Below are 16910 nucleotides of genomic sequence, written 5' to 3'. Positions count from 1 at the left end.
ACACACCTCACACACCTACCTTCATACACACAAACACACATGCATGAAGACACTACATGATGAGTGATATAATCACTGTTATACCTAATACTGATAATTACATACCAACCTGAATTTTTGCAAAGTGGTATACTAAAGGTAATGTGCTGCTCATTTCATGACTGTGAGTGGCTCTCCCAAGAGGGTTATATTGTCTGAAAATGCTCCAGTGATCATAAATCATTAATCAGACAATAACCCCCTCCAAATGGGTCATCCTATATCTGTACAAGTGTATTTGTAAAATATTTGCTCAAAAATACCCAACAAGGTGATCAGTGAGTTATCAATGGGGAGTCACTCCCTCTAACTACTTTCTCCTCAGGGCCGCCGTCAGCTCCCAGGAACCTGGTCTCATTAATCAACGACACAGCTCTCTTCCTGCAGTGGATGCCTCCTAGCGATACGGGAGGCAGGAAGGACATCACCTACAACATCCTGTGCCAGCGCTGTGATGGAATTGACGGCGACAGTGGGGTGATACAGTGTGAGCCGTGTGAGCCAGACCTGCGGTTCATCCCTCGGCCACTTGGTCTGACCGGTACCTCTGTGGCAATAATAGATTTTGCGACGCACGCCAACTACACCTTCCATGTAGAGGCTGTGAACGGCGTCTCTGGGCTTGGCGTGGCAGCACGATCGCTGGCGAATGTTAGCGTCACTACACACCAAGCCGGTGAGTTGCAGACAACTTATTCACTTCAGTGCAACTTCACATTTCTGTTTGTTTTAATGTCTTCAAATCCATCTGTGAATTTTATAATTGACATGCATTGATGCGGTTTCTTGGCTTGGATAAGATTCACATTTGAGTATTAATTTCATGAGTGCTTAAAAAGATAGTGGATAAATTGATCAATCCATCAATGGACAGTTAATTGCAAACAATTTTGATAAATGATCTTTCATTTAAGTTCTGTTTAGGTTCTCAGATGATATGATTTGCTGTTTTTCTACGTTTTACATCACTATAATTGAAGAACTTAGGGTTTTGGACTTGTGGACACAAAAAAAGCTCTGGGGTCTTATTTTTAGTACTATTTTCTAATTAAGTTAGGACATTAAAAAATATTTTTTAGATGAATAATGAAAACAGTTCTCTTTTCATAACTACATGAATCAATTTTAAATATTTTGCAGGGCTGAAATAGTCCACAGTAAGCTACAAAATATTGCGACACATTCATCATTTTAATCCTGCTGGCATGGGCAAAATGGCCATCTGCAATGGGGGAATTTTCCCAGTGGGCCATTCAGCCTGTGGGATGGCAGGGAGGTGAGAAAAACAAGTAAAAATTGTTTTCAAACTTGCAAAAAAACTAGCAGGTTGCACAAACTACCAGGAGTTTTACTTGTTTATAAGTTCTTCTTTTTGCAGCTTGCCAAAAATACCCACTGCTTCTGACTGCCTGACCTGAGAATTAACAAGGTGTTCATCGAAAAAATACCAAGCTCAAATAGTCTGCATTTCCCGTTTGTGCATTGGTTGGAGTATATAGTATCTGTGGACTGGACGAGTGGCACAACTGTTGGTCAAATGCTTATAGTGATCGCTGGTAATAAGATGGTCCACTGTGTAACTACTGTATCTAGATCTAGTTGAGTTACATTTCATAACATTGGTGCAAAGTGAAGCTGAAGTACACTAATGATTGCAGTTGCATCTAAAAATGGCACAATTTAACAGACGGGACATCTGCAGTATATGTATTACATTTGCTCTTCTTTTGCTGGACAGATTGTTGAGGGTTAACATTCAGCTAGCCATATTTTAGTTCTAAATATTAATACATATTGAATTTACATGCTTATGCTTGACATATGCATATACTGTGGTTACATAATACCTGATTCATAGCTCATGAATACTGTTTGGGAGCAGATGAAGATATTTATGATACAGTTACAGACGGGCATTTATTTATTCTGCAGCTAAATTGTCCTTGTGTCTTCTTACATAGTCTCTGTCTCTCTGTCCAGCTTAATGTGTCAAAAGGTGAAGCACATTTCTGACCCTTGAATAGCTGACTGAGCCACTGTGACCTAAATCTACTCCTAATTAGCATAACCTGGCTGACCTAGAGGTCATCTATAACAAGCCGTCCTCAATGCATCATTGTCTTGGCGCTGAATACGGGAAAATGAGAGAGTTCAACTACTGAAACCTGAACCTTATATTTTAAGGGCAAAGACACTGATGGAATAATTGATGGAAAAGATTGAGAAGCAGGAAGGAAAGAGAGTTGATAAATAAATTATACAGGGATGTATGCGTACGTGTTCCCCCCCTTCAGCATGTGCAGCAAGCTAGTGTTGAGATGAAAAGCAGATGAGAACAAGACAGACGCTCTCTAGTTATCAGTGGCTCGGATGTTAAAATAAAGGATTGGGAAGTGGGTATATCTGTGGTAACATGGAAAGTGCAAACAATATACATATCCTGCAACAACACATTTTCCACTTTTTCAGTTTTAGAGATGAGATGCTATGCTGGCTGTAAGTTTGTTCTACGGTTACATTAAATTTGGAGGTTTACTTTTTTTGCCAATAACTTGCAGGAACCTAGTCTCAGAAAGATGTCCGGTCTGGTTAGCATGTATAATGTTGGCCATATTCACCATTCGTTCAACAATTGCTAATTAGAACTAAATACAAAGTACAACTGAGGATGACGGGAATGTCATTAGTTTGCAGTTAAGATCCACCTGGTTCGCTCGCAGTACGAACCTAAAAAAGCTGGTAGCTGTTACCTTTCCTTTGCAAGGACTTAGCCATTTTCAATGCCAGGGCTCGTCTCCCCAAGTGCAAATGTTCCACCAAAACAAGCTCCTCCTGACACTATTTTGCAGGCGGACCATCGCTGCCCAAGACGATTGTGATTGGTTAAAGAAGTACAAGCCTGAGCATTTTCCTCCCATATACCGTAATGATAATGCTTGCAGGACGACTTTTCTCCAGCGCTGACACGGCAGCTATGCAGTGAAAATGACTCAAAATCAGCAAGAGTCGCTGTGAGCCTGATTCAAATTTTGAAAAACTGTGCCCATGTATACAGTACAAAAGTGGAATGTAGCATCCAGCAGTGAGATGCTAGATGAGAATGAAGCAGCGTTAATGATGAGGTTGACGGTTTAAGTGACAGAAAGAAACAAACTCAGTGGAGGAATACAAATATAATTTCACATTTGTTGTCAAGTGTTCAGACTGTGCAAATGCTCCCATTCTGTTTGTGAACGACAGACTTTGAAGTGTAATTCAGAAACATGACCTTTTTCTTATTAATTTAGTATCAGTTTCCACCAACCTTTCTGCAGTTATTGGCTCTCTGTAAGGAGTTAGTGTAGTTGTGTTTATGCATCCTTCAGTTTTTTTAGTCAGTATGGAGTGGTTGGTTTTTATATGAGAATATGTACATTGAGAAATATTGCGTTTAAGCAATATTTTTATAAATTAAATGTTTTGCTGATAGGCTGTCACCACACCGTGGAAAACTAGATGTCAGGTGTGCAGGTGTCACTTCGTCCCCTTCTCTCTGGCAAAGGCAGCTCGGCTGATGGGAGGAAGTTGGAATGCAAAATAATGTCTGTAGAGGAGGAGAAGCAGCCTGTGGGGATGTTCCCATTAGGTTGTTTAGAGTGGATTATCTTGTCAAACTGTCTTTTCTCAGCAGACATACCGTATGCACACAGCCAAACACGCATGCAAACAAGCAGGCACACAAATCCGTACACATACAACACTTGCACATTCGCCTCAGCCATGTACCACCTACAGCTTCGCGTATGGTTGGTTAGTCATTTCCTAGCTCTTCTCTGTGCTCTCTCTTGTTTGTCTCTCTCCCACACACAAGGCAAACTACAAATACCCCTTTTTATTTGATTAAGTGTCATTATATTTTCACAATAGATATAGTTCCATGTATAGATATAGATCCATTAGAGGGAGTACAATAACACTTTAATTCTGTGGTTCGATACAGGATAGAATGATCCTGATCCCTTGTTTGCAGTTATATAACTGCCCTGCATACTCCATGTGGAAAAAAGGTGAATAAAAAGGAAACTACACACTCTACACAGTTCATACTGTTAACTGTTTTACACACTCTACACCGTTCATACTGTTAGCTGTTTTCCACGGCTCATAATCCTCTTCGTAGGAGTGCAAATCGTAACTGCAAATAATATTAATTAACAAGAAACACTTAGCATAAATTTGAGCTGTAGGTAAAGGAAAATCTTCCAGGAAGCTTCTTAATGATGCTATCGAATAACAGGCCAATATTTGAAAGTCTGTTTAAACTCTTGGAAGCACAGCAGAGCCTCAAACAAACACTCCAAAACTTACTATAAATTCAAATGAGACGAAACATTCATCAAGTCGAGACAAATGCTGGTTGTATGTCTGCGCTTGTCTAAACTGATGTTTGGATGGACTCGGGATGGACAGGCTCATCGCCAGTTAACGCAGATGCTGCAAGGTGATTCATTTAATTGATTGTGATATTATGCCAACGATGGAATAATAACCAATCAACAGCAGGATTAGCAATTAACTTGATTTTGTTTTAGTGAGGAGCAGCAGGACAATTTATTTTCTCTTGGCATGCTATCTGTTTGTAAATTGCTTATTAATGCCTCATTATCCTTTTATTATGCTAAACCAATTAATCAGAATTACTAATAATCTCTCTTCCCGATTGCCAGTGTGCTTGTCTAACTTTGATAAGTTGTGATGCTCAGTTAAGGAAGATATATGATCGTTTCGTCTCTGGACAGAGTGAAGTGTTTGTTGCCTTCGATGATACCGGAGTTATTGGTCAGTTTCGTATCTCCAAGAGCCAAGCGGTATCTGTTTAGTCATGGACTCTCAGAAAAAAGCACCTGATTTTCTTAAATTACCTATTTTGGCATGCTCTCCTCCAAACTTAATCTCACTTTGTAAAGCAGGATGCTGGTTCCCTCCTGGTGGAAGCTGATGAAAGTCAGCTGTTGTGAGCAGGATGATCTCTGTGTTCATGAACACTGTAGAGATTGCTCAACAGAGCGTTTCTCACTCCCACAAAGTTCACTGCAGTATTCTGTGAAGAGACAGAGAAATCAGAGCAAATTGTGAAATGCATGCTCCTACAGCAGCAGCAGCAGCAGCAGAGAGTCAGCCACAAAGATAGACTGTGTGTTAAAAGAAATCCTTACGTAAGATAAAAAAAGGAAACATTGTGTCCCAGCAGAGGCTGAAAATATATCGTCTGTTGAGCCGTTGAAAGTTTGGATTAAACATCACACCTGTGAAGTTTACCTGTGTTTTTAATGAAGGGACAGATTAGTTATTACATTTGTGCAGCCTGGCAGAATCAAAATGTATTGAATCTAATCGAATCAATTCACTGAGAGAATGTGAGATTTAATGATGCATTGAGCCACCACTGAAATAATCGAAATCGAAGAGCTGCTGGTTTAAATGGTTAAATCCCTACAGAGTTGTGCTCATTGTCATTCAATTGATCAGTCTCTACTGCTCTACAACTACAGGTTTTACTTGTGTTCATCATACTGGAAACTACTTTAAAATCAGATGAATAAATACTTCTTAATGAATTATTACAATTGAGTAATTAGACGGTATTTGTGTGTTTTGTCCTGTGGCTAATTGTTTGTAATTTTTAAAGTGGCAACATACAACTTTTCCCCCCTGAGCGGTTCCATGTGGTATTATTGTTCTTGCCGCTGTTGCAAAGACAACTGGATCGTTTCGGTTTTCCTCAGAGTCACAAGTAACAACAACAGCGGAGGAAATGTGAGTTTATTCAATCATTTAGTTTATAACAGAAATGGATCACCTGTTAAGCTTTCTTTTCCTGGGGGTGACCGGGTGCCCAGTGGCAGACAGAATTGTATGGTAATAGTGAGGTTGACCAAAGTAAACACTGATGGTTTCTTTATTCTATTTTCATTACATTGTGCAATCACCATTTACTGCATAATGATACGCTGAAGCAGAATACTTGTCTTGTGGCAGTTTAAGTAAAATAAGTGGTTGTCCAGTGGTTGAAACAGTAACATAAGTGTATCCAGGTTTATCCTCTGGTACGTAGTTTGATCACAGTGTCACACGTATGGCTGTCGAGCTGCCGCAATCACTCAATCAACTGATTAGTCAATCGGAAGCAAATTCATTACCAACTATTTTAATAATCAATTAATCATTTCAGTCATTTGTCAAATATTTGCTGGTTCAGGCTTCTAAAATATAAGGAACTGCTGCTTTTCTTTGTTGTTCATGAAAGTAAATGAAGAGTCTTTGAAACTTTGATGAGCGTTCTTCACATTTTATGACATTTTATAGACTAAACGGTTAATCATCAATAATCGTCAATAACATTAGTTACAGCTGTCATGTACGGTGAGTATGTCGTTTTTGTGCTGTGTCTGGCAGTGTTGGCACTTATTTAGTGCTGTTTTCCCTTTTTCCTAATTTAATACGTCCATCTTTTTTGTTTGCTTGAGCACAGACTGACATCTCACCAGTGCAAAGCAAAAATTAACAGTTCCAGTTGCAGCGTTTTATCAGGACATATTTAAAGACTGTGTAATCAGCTTAACATGGTCATGAGGATATTGGGCTGGTTGGCAGTGTTTATCTCTCGGCAATGTTTTGAGATTATGAAGCCCTGCTTCTAGCTAGCTCTCTCCTCTCAAACACGTGCAAAAAAAAGTATGTGAACAAAGAATTCATTAAACTTTTTATCATTTGAGTTCGGCTCGTTTGCTATGGTTCTTGTGAGCTGTCAGCAATTTCACTCATCCTGATTGATTGTATTTGAATTATTTATTCAATGTATAAATGTACATGTAGTGTACTGTAAGCCACATAACACACATGTTGGTTCAGGTAGAAAGAGTCACCTCATAGGGGAAATTCCTCGGTTTGTCTTTTTTTTTGTAAAACCAAAAATAATTTTGTCTCTTGTGTCTTTTTTATCATGAATATTTTGTGAAAAAACAACAACACGAGTCATGCAAAGTTCTCACACGATTAATCCACCACGTGTGAACAGTTCCCACTGTTTTGCGGTGTCCTGATTCAGGAGATTTTATCTTTTTTTCACTTTGCTCTTTTCCCCCTTTCCTCCAATGGATTCTCTTCTGTTTTCATCTCCCTGCTCTGGGACCAAGGCTGACTTCTATTTATATGCTCAGATGCTGGGGAGATGCAACCTCATGGGATTTCTTTACAGCTCTCCCTGTTCACTCATTCTTTCTCTCTCTTCTCTCCCCTCTGTCCTTCCTTTCTTTCTTTCTATTCGAGCATCTATAGTTGAGGGGTTAGTTTATTTTTACATGCTGCCAATAACTGGAGCTCATAGATTTGTCAATTATCTTCCAATGTGTGAATTGTGATTCAACCGTAATGACCATAAGTGTTTCCTTTCAGCCACTCATGCATAAAAGTGGTTATCAAACCAGTGGATTGATTTATCCTGAACCTAAAATAGCCTCTTGCATAAGAGTTTGGAGAGTTTTCTCACTTTGCAGAAAAGTCCACACACACACACACACACACACACACACACACACCCCTGGTGATAGATACATAACATTAAACTGTATGCTGTGGACAGAAATCCCCTCTAGTGCTGCGATTCTCACAAACATTCTCATCCCCAAAGTGGGTTATGCATACTTATCTGCCTGGTTACACTGAGGCCAACTGAAAAACATCTTCATTGAACATGACATTTACAGTATGTGCACTATATCGTTTAGATATGATTTAACAGAGTCAATCAAATCACAAACAATTATAGTCACAAATGTACTTATTTAAATTCTTCGGGTATATTCATGCAGGAGTTTAAGGATTTAATGAAATGAAGACTAATATCATTTTAAATACGGTATACGGTACAGGTATGACCCTCTTGGTCATAAACAACACAGTTTGGACCTTGTTTCGACATCCCTGCTGGTTTCACATGGACTGATATATATTTTGTAGCTGCTCCTCTTCATATATATGTCGATATTCGCCTCAGGTCTTCTGTGTACCTTTACTTGCATACACTTCCACTTTTGCTGCGGATGACTGCAGATGTCTCACCGCGGTGCGCTAATACTAAAATGAGAAGTAGCTTAAACGTTGAGTTGATGGACAGAAAACTAATTATTTTGAAATAATTCATTTTCTGTCATTTTTCAAGTAGTATTGCAGGTTTTTTTCTTAGTTTTTTCATGAGACAGAAAGTTGAATATGTTTTGGAGTTTGGACTGTTAATCAGAAAACTCGACTTCGGGTTCTGAGATTGGTATTTTTCACCAATTTCTTATATTTTCTAGAACAAAAATGTATTTATTCATTGAAAAATAATTTGTAGATTCATCAAAAGTGAAAATAATTCTGTGCTGCAGCCCCACTATGCACTTTTTAATTAGCTTTTATTTAGGATAACAGCGTATACCTTGCATATATATACTGTATATCCACAGCAAGATCTGAAATGCTCTCAGCTACCTGCCACATATTTTACCTCACTGACAGATTTCTCTAAAGATACTGATGTTTAATATTGTTCCTTTTTTAATAATGTCAGTAATCCAGATACGACACAGATGACGGATCTGCAAAGTAACACAGTGGAGTTTGTCCTCGCCTCGCCTGTGTACATTTTGCGGCGTAGTGTTCTGTCAATACATGCTGTATGTTTTTGTTGGTTTGTCCGCTGTTTGCCATTAATAACTGCAGCAGGCTGTCAGACTGAGAGGCTTGAGATATTCCCACAACATCTCTGGGTGCTCTGTGCAGCTCAGACACCACCTGCCACCAGGATAGATAGGGCACATGTTACCTGGGATAACATGGCTGACATGGCAGATGGGTGAGATGTGGCTCTGCAAACTGTATAATAGACAGCACAGTGCAAAGATACAGATCCCATGCGTGATGCTTTATGCAGGGCTGTAACTGACAATTGTTTTCATTATCGATTAATCCATGAATCGTTTAGTCTATAAAATGTAAAACTAATGTGAAAATGCTCATCACAATTTCCAGGAGCCTTCAGACTGCTTCTTTTGTCCAACCAACAGTCCAAAACCCAAAGACTCTTCATTTATTAGCATGCAAATTGTTAAATTTAAGGAGCTGGAACCTGCAAATGTTTTTTGCTTGATGCAATTAATTGATTGAATGGTGGATAATGAAGAGAGACTGTGGAGTGTGTGTCAAGATTTTTTTTTCAGACGACACTTGGAGACTAAACTGTAAATTAAAGATGCACGATGCAGTGTCACTTCTACTACAAAGCTTTCTTGTACCCTATTTTGTTTTTTCAGTAAGATGTCACACCGCAGTTGCAGTTTCGCATTAATCAGAGACGATGCTTAAAATAAGTTACATAGGAGCAGCGGTGTTTGCAAGCAAAAGCAAGTGTGTGAAGGTGGGGGGTCTTCAAGATACTGCATGTTCCAACAGACTTGAGTCGGGAGTCTGAATATGTGCGCTGTAGGACGCACTTTAAATTTACATATCTGTCACCTCGAGTGCACATTTTTTGCAGGAGTAGGCATCAAACTCTTGCTTCCTGCACACACCATCTTTTTCTCTGCCCCTTTTTTTTGTTTTAAAGCTGAAATTGTTGAGCTGCTGGACTGTGAAGCTTCCTGTCTGGGCAGAGCCGCTGCCCGAAAATCGCGGCTTTTTGACAGAATGTGAAGGTCGCATCTGAACCCTAATGCATCCGACTTAATACACTGATGCGTCACCTTTCTCAAGTGCCCCATCCAGCCTGTGGCCTTCTGTGTGCTGAAGACTATCTGCCTCTCTGAGGATGAGGACAGTTTTAGACTTCATTCTGGGCTTGAATTTGTATTCCAACAATGATCTCCCAAACATCACGCTCGACAACAGAGGGACTGGATCTATTAGTTTGCCAAATCATATTCTGTTCAAGCGAAGGCTTTATGAATAATTAATGGTAAATATTTGAATCTCTGCTAGGTGATTTTGTGTCTCCTCAGCAGCCCTCTGTAAAATATTCCCCCAAATTCAGCAGTAATGACAAACATGATAAACAGTAGCAGTGGGTCTAGTGGTTTGGTTAACAAAAATGTTTCTCTCAGGCTGCACATCATACTGAAGCTGGACAGTGAAATGGTTGTTCCTTGGCCAGACTTTCCCTTTGGGTATTCCCGGGATACTGAAACAGTTTCTCTTCTAAACTGCCAGCAGGTCGTTACATTTCTCAAAAGTTCTTTTACTTGAGACTGTCTGCAGTAAGCTGCAGAGTGGAGATGTTGTGTATACGTCATCTACTTTTCTCAGGCTCTATTTCAAACTATCATCTTTTTTTTTCCAGTCTGGAGTTGTGAAACTTTTTGTTCAAAGTTGACATATTTCCTGTGATGGCTGGAGACACTTTTGAAATGTGTTTTGCAGTCGTGTCTCTGAACTCAGTGGATTCACTTTAGAGTTCACCGGAGTGGCCCGAGCAATAAGTGGCCAGAGTCATTCGTTTCTTCATCCCCTGGGCCTCTCAGACAGGTGACTCTGGGCTGCTCAGTCCTGCTGCAAACTGGCCATTTGTCTTGCTTATGTTTCTTCCAGTCTTTATCCTTTTATGTCAGTAATCACGCTTTGGTACATCTACATTTCAGTGGACTAACCAAGAGTACAGAGTTGGAAATATCTAAGGATCCATGGTTTGAAAATATGTTTTGTTTACTTAAATTTTCCCGTGGGCATCATTTTAAAACCTCCAAACAGCCTTCTCCTCACAGCTGACTCAAGTCCCTGCACTCCTCCACTGCATCCTCAGGTCCTGCTCTGGTGGGTGTAGTCAGGAAGGACTGGGCCTCTCAAAACAGCATCGCCCTCTCCTGGTCACAAGTGGAACAGGCGCCCTCAGACATAGTGGACTATGAAGTGAAATACTATGAGAAGGTAAATAAATAAGGCTTTTTTTTTTTACTAGAAGTTTATGCACCATATGTGTTAATGGTTTAGCAACAACAGCGGTTTGTATTACAGTTATTTTAGCAGTGAAATGAACAACAACAAGTGATTACATCGACAGAGAACAATCACTGCTCACAGAGCAATGTGCATTGTTATCATACAGACATCCAAATGTAAGAGCAGAGCCATCCGTAATGTGTTGATAGCTCCGCTTTGTTCACCATCTGCTCAGATGGTTAATAGGATGAAAATGATGTGTTTTGTTACAAACGTTGCTGTGATAATGGGTTTATGCAGACACACGTTTGTCTGCCAAAACTTGCTTTTGTTTATCATCTCTGGCAATCTGTTTGTGCTTTCCTAGGAGCAAGAGCAGCTGAGCTACTCATCAACGCGGACCAAAGCCCCCAGCGTGGTGGTAACGGGCCTCAGACCTTCGACTGTCTACGTCTTCCACGTGCGCGCTCGCACTGCAGCTGGATACACAGCCTACAGCCCCAACTTTGAGTTTGCTACCGCAGTTGAGGGTACGAATGTGGAGGAGGGAGCATGAGGGAGTTGTGTTTATGCTGGCTGTGTTGTAGGGAGGAATGGCACTCATATTCATCATTTAGAGTGACTCACTCAGCTAGATTTGTGTTTAAATGCCAGTGGATACAGAGTTTTGTGTTTAAAACAATGCACAGTAGAAGAAGGGCGTATTAAAACCATAGATCTGAAGTCATCTGTGTTGATCAACAACTCTGTAAAATCCATGGAGACATTTTATGGTCATTCTTTGCCATGGATCAGTGAAACTCATCAGTGCTTCCTCAGGCATGAGCCATTTATTTAAATGTTTATAAGCTCTGTAGGTTCCTGATGCACACATAACGCTCTGCTGATTCTAATCCTGAAATATGCAGGAATGCACAGCCTCCTCCAAGACACACACTTAAAGTGATGAATATGTAAATGTACACCTTCACATTCTCATACGTCCATTTATATGCTTGAATTGTGCTTCCACGTATACGTCATCTTCACTCTCACCTTATTCAATCCGTATAACGCACCCTCTCATATAGCTTCAGGTCACACACAATACAGCGATTTTGACTTTTTTCATGTTTTTGTCTGTTTTTCTTCATTTTTTAACAACCAAGACTGGGTCCGAGTCAACAGTGTTAAAAAGTTATCCAGAGTTAAATGTTTTGAGGGCAAATCGTGCATAAATGTGTTTATTTCAACAGACGTCACGTGAATCAGACACAAGCACAGATGCTCATCAGTCAGAGATACATCTGTCTCCTGCTACCTGTCATTTCTAATAGGAAATAAATACACACACTGCTAAAGATAATGTTAATATTTGCCAGACAGTAAAGAGCAAAAATGGACAATTAAGGAAATAAATTAATTCATGAACTCTACAAATGGCATGTCAAAACATTTTGTCACTATGTTGCTTAGTTGAGTCGTGAGGAACTTTTGTCAAAATGCTCTCGTGAAGATACACATTTTTGTAATAAAAAACATTTTGATATGTATATTCTGTTGTTTGCTCACAAGGTGCACCATAGTTTTAAATATGTATAAAAAGTGGTTGTGTTGTTCAAAAGTGTGTTTAAGAAGCGAAAGCTGAGTGAGCATAAGGCCCATGTCGGCGATCGTGCATCGTCAGGGCCGTCGATGAGGCTATTGTCGGTGCGGTGTGTCCAGTACCGTTGCCACTAGACGGCCCTTGTCGGCAGCTTTATGGCCGATTGAGCATGTAGAATTGGCGGGGGCTCGTCGGTGAGAGAAATCAGCCTGATTGACTGTTCACCTGAGCAAAAAGAGAAACAGAAAAAGAAAGGGAAAGCTCCTTGCACCTAGTCTCCATGATTTCACCCATTTAACGCAGTTTCTCCTTGTTTTCCTTCTCTGCCTCTTCGTCAATGCCATTTGCAACTTTTTATCAGACACATTCTCCATTAGAAGTGGCTACATTAGGGAGAGTCGTTCCTTTCACATGCAAACTTGCTGGCCGTCAGCTGTAGTGTTTGTAGTGTGTTCAAGTGCAGCTCTTCGGCCGAGACACGGGAGACATGAGGCGACAGTCTGCCTTCAATGCAGCTGGTTCTTTGATGTCTGGTTGAGGGCCTTGAGGATAATAGAAAATGAGCGAATGCCTGATAAACATGGAGGAAGTTTTAATCCTGCAAGACAGAAACTTAATATTGTTTCTAATCCATTTATTGTGACAGCTTTGTGTCACCAAGTAGTGTCAGTTCTCTGGTTTGAGCTCTGGGGCTGGAATGTTCTCATTAACCGGTACTGATCGGTCTGCTTTCCTCTTTTCTGTCTCAATATCCTCAGATCCTGATATCGCTGATCAGGGTCAAGTTCTGGTAGTCGTCACAGCGTCTGTAGGAGGCTTCTCTCTTCTGGTCATCCTTACCCTCTTCCTCCTCATCACTGGCCGGTGAGACACCCCCCTGTTTCACTTCGGCGCTGTCTTAACACACACGCACACAACTCCGTGCTTCTCTGCTCATAATCTCCTGAGTGGCGCTACAACCAGAAGTCTGTTAATGGACTCTCTTTTGCCACCAAGCAGACACTCTTATTTTCCAAATGACTGAACCAATTTTCTGCCTAATTACTCAGCATGTAATGCATGTACCAGCAGTTTGCTCCATTCCATTAACTTCCACAGGTTATCTCAGACTGTTGTCTTCAGTCTGATTCTGGTTCAAAGGCTTTTCCCATTAGTGGCACTTATTAATAAACAATGAAAAATGGCCCAGAGTCAGTCAATACTACGCCTGGACTTTTACTTAATTGTGATACAAGCTGATTAGTTGATCTTTAATCTCACAATTTGCAAACTACATTTGCGGAAAATATCTGAACTCAGAAAAGGGAGCAACGTGTCTTACTTTACAGAAAACATTATATTCTGAAAACAAAAAGGTGGACATTGGGCATCATGCAAATCATTTTTGCATTCCACATCTCTGTTGTGTTTTTCTGTAAAGCTCGTACAAGTACAAGTCGGATTCACACAACTCTTAACTTTGCTTAAATCGCTTGTTTCATCAACACCTTGATCAGGTTCACTTTGAAAATATTTATGTGGTTTAATGTTCGACAAACACTGTATTTTTCTCATACCGTCCATTGCTGCAGCACCTATTCACCCCTCTGTCTGAATGCTCTGTTTAAATGCCTGTCTCTTAAAGGGATAGTTCGGGTCTTTTGATGTGGGGTTATATGAGGTACTTATCCCTAGTCAGTGTGTTACCTGCAGTAGATGACCGTCAACTCTCTGTTGGTGTGGAGAAGCAGCGCCGGCAGGCAGCAGGGCTCAGTACTGCTGGAACAGCATCAGCAGCTAGACGTATTTTAGCCACCTAAAATAAGTCCTACCTAAAATACATATATCTGATAAAGTGTACACTATGTTTTCAACATTTTTGGCGCTTTGCGTTGCAGGTAACACACAGCCGTTTCCTTTGGCACTACATTCCCTCAACCGTACAACGTCCCTATTACTAAGCACTGGGGGGGATGTAGTGGACAAACAACCATATATTTTAAAATATCTGAAATATTTCAACAATACTATGAATGTTTTTTGGGAGAATCTCAGATTTCCAATTCGCATCCTCATTTTCACCTGAAATATAGTAATTTTCAGAGACAATATTACTGCACAGATGAGCCCACATCACAGGTATCCAGATATTTCTCAGAACATCGGATGGTACCGAAGCAGAAAGGCTTCAATATGTGAATGAAACTTGACAATAACTGCTTTATCTTTAATGTCTCTTGGACCCTGGTTCAACTGAGTCTACATATCAATAGTGGTTTTCTTAGAACAGGCTTTTGTTGTTTTCATATTAATAAACACTTCTTGAGTCAAGAGTATTAGCACATTTTAATCCTATGATGACATTTTCAAAGGGCAGCCTTTTGTTGGGTTTTAACATGGAGAATGCAAATTGTTCTGATTCTTGAATACCAGTGTTTGATTGCTACTTATGTCCCAACTCTGCCTCACTATGGAGACTGAGCCTTGAAAGCCTTGAATTTGTGGGATGCTGAATGGGATAAAAGAGGGGAAATGGAAGAAAATAAAAAGAACGACAGCTCCTAAAGAATGGGTTATAGAAAAGAGGAAAATGGCCGTCTTTACAACCCAAAAGATTGATGATGTGGCATTACAGGCAGAGCCTATTTAAAACAGCTTGAAAGAAGTTTCTGCAGCCAGAAGAAAAGTGCACTTTTCCACCTTTTCTCATGTGGGCGGTAAATCTGTGAAATGTCATTCTTTTTTTCCTGCTGATAGAGGCAACTAATTCACCGTGTTTTTGAGCACACAAAAATTGAGAGGGTTATTGGAAGAAGGAGAGAAGATTTTGTTTATGTGTTGGGGAATGTGATTCTTACACAAGCTGGTTCACCTGTGCAGGTGTCAGGGGTACATTAAAGCCCGGATGAAGTCAGAGGAGAAGCGGAGGACACGCTTCCACAGTGGACATGGTACTATATATGATTTTCTTTATAGTGTGTGCTTGTTTGTTTTTGTGTCATGTCTTCAAAAGACTGCATGCTCCAATTCCCAGGGCTTTAGTTGTCAATTTCTTAGGTTACACGAGTCATTAGAACTGCAACGATCAACTGAATAATCAATTAGATTTTGATCACCGATTATTGATTTCTGTCATTTCTCAAGCAAAAAAGTCAAACAGCTTCTTAAATGTAAAGATTTGCTGCTGTCATCTATAATAGTAAATGAAGAGTCTTTGGGTTTTGGACTGTTGTTTGGACAAAAGAAGCAATTTAAGGACAACGCTTTGGGCTCTGGGAAATGGTGATCACCATAAATACAGTTTTTTGACACTGATAGACAAAATGAAAATAATCGTCAGATATCATATGTTATCAATTATAAATGTAATCTTTGGTCGCAGCACGACAAGTTATACAGAGTATGCACACGAGTGGCCGCCCTTTTTTATCATGAGTAGAAATTTATATACATTCCTAATTCCTGTTCAACTCATTTTGAAGCCTGAAGGACACATTAGAGCAGGCGTTTCAACTCGCTATCTTGTTAAGTATGTTCACAAACTTGAGTGAGTCAGCTGAATGTTTGGGGCTTGTAATGGTGGAGTAGGTGAGAGGAGCGGTCTATTGTTAGTGTGTAGAAAAACGAAGCAAAGTCAACTCAAGTTCAAAAGTTTTACAGTCTTTCATGCATCATCTAACTAAAGAGCAACCCCAGATCATATGGCAATGGATATGCGTGTATACGTCAGCCAATAAGTTCTAAGAAATATGCAGTTAAGATATGCCGAACTAGGTTTGAGATTTAATGTAGATAATGTAGAAAGTGTCTGTCAGTTTCTCCAACAGAGAAAACAGACAAGAGGATTTTTCAACTGTAATATGTCCCACTTCAAACTGGTTGATCAAACTATGCTCTTGGCACAAATGCAATACTTTGTCATTTCTGTATCTACACCAGAAATGTCTCCTACAAATCCTTCCGTGTGTGTGCACACTATCGATTGTGCATGCTGGAGTTGGGCCTTATGTCTGTGCTAAATCTGCCATCCACCGCAGTATGTCATACACCCATTATTGGATTGTGACAAAGCTTGGGTAACCGCTGTTCCGTTTTAAGAATTACAGGATTGACCCAAGTGTGGTGCTACAATTACAGATAAAAACAGGCTTATTGATTGGCCCACAGGGGAGGCGTATCATTCTTGGGGAACAAAATGGTGTCCTGTAATTTAATAAGACAGTTCAGTGAGAGCTCTTGGAGGATTCGATCTGAGGCCTGCAGGGGCCCAAGTTGTCCTGAGACAAACCTGAATGCTCTGTCGTCTGTGGGCCTGATTTGTGCTTGATCCAAGAACATGAGGGACTGTAAATAAAAA

General features: G+C 40.1%; 1 protein-coding gene across 3 annotated transcripts in view; it reads left to right on the top strand.

The window, feature by feature from the left end:
• Positions 1–16910, top strand: part of LOC140994507 (ephrin type-A receptor 6-like) — a 37961-nt gene that overhangs the window by 15394 nt on the left and 5657 nt on the right. Inside the window, exons 6-10 of one of the 3 annotated variants that reach the window (XM_073464167.1) lie at positions 365–715; positions 10853–10977; positions 11357–11519; positions 13333–13438; positions 15434–15495. In XM_073464167.1, the coding sequence (XP_073320268.1) occupies positions 365–715; positions 10853–10977; positions 11357–11519; positions 13333–13438; positions 15434–15495 (807 nt within the window). Of the gene's footprint in view, positions 1–364; positions 725–10846; positions 10978–11356; positions 11520–13332; positions 13439–15433; positions 15505–16910 lie in introns of all 3 variants that reach the window. The other 2 variants (XM_073464168.1, XM_073464169.1) reach the window with 2 other exon arrangements.

Source organism: Pagrus major, chromosome 4, assembly GCF_040436345.1.
Source record: "Pagrus major chromosome 4, Pma_NU_1.0".
Classification (NCBI taxonomy): Eukaryota; Metazoa; Chordata; class Actinopteri; order Spariformes; family Sparidae; genus Pagrus; species Pagrus major.
This window is presented reverse-complemented; position numbering and strand designations above follow the sequence as displayed.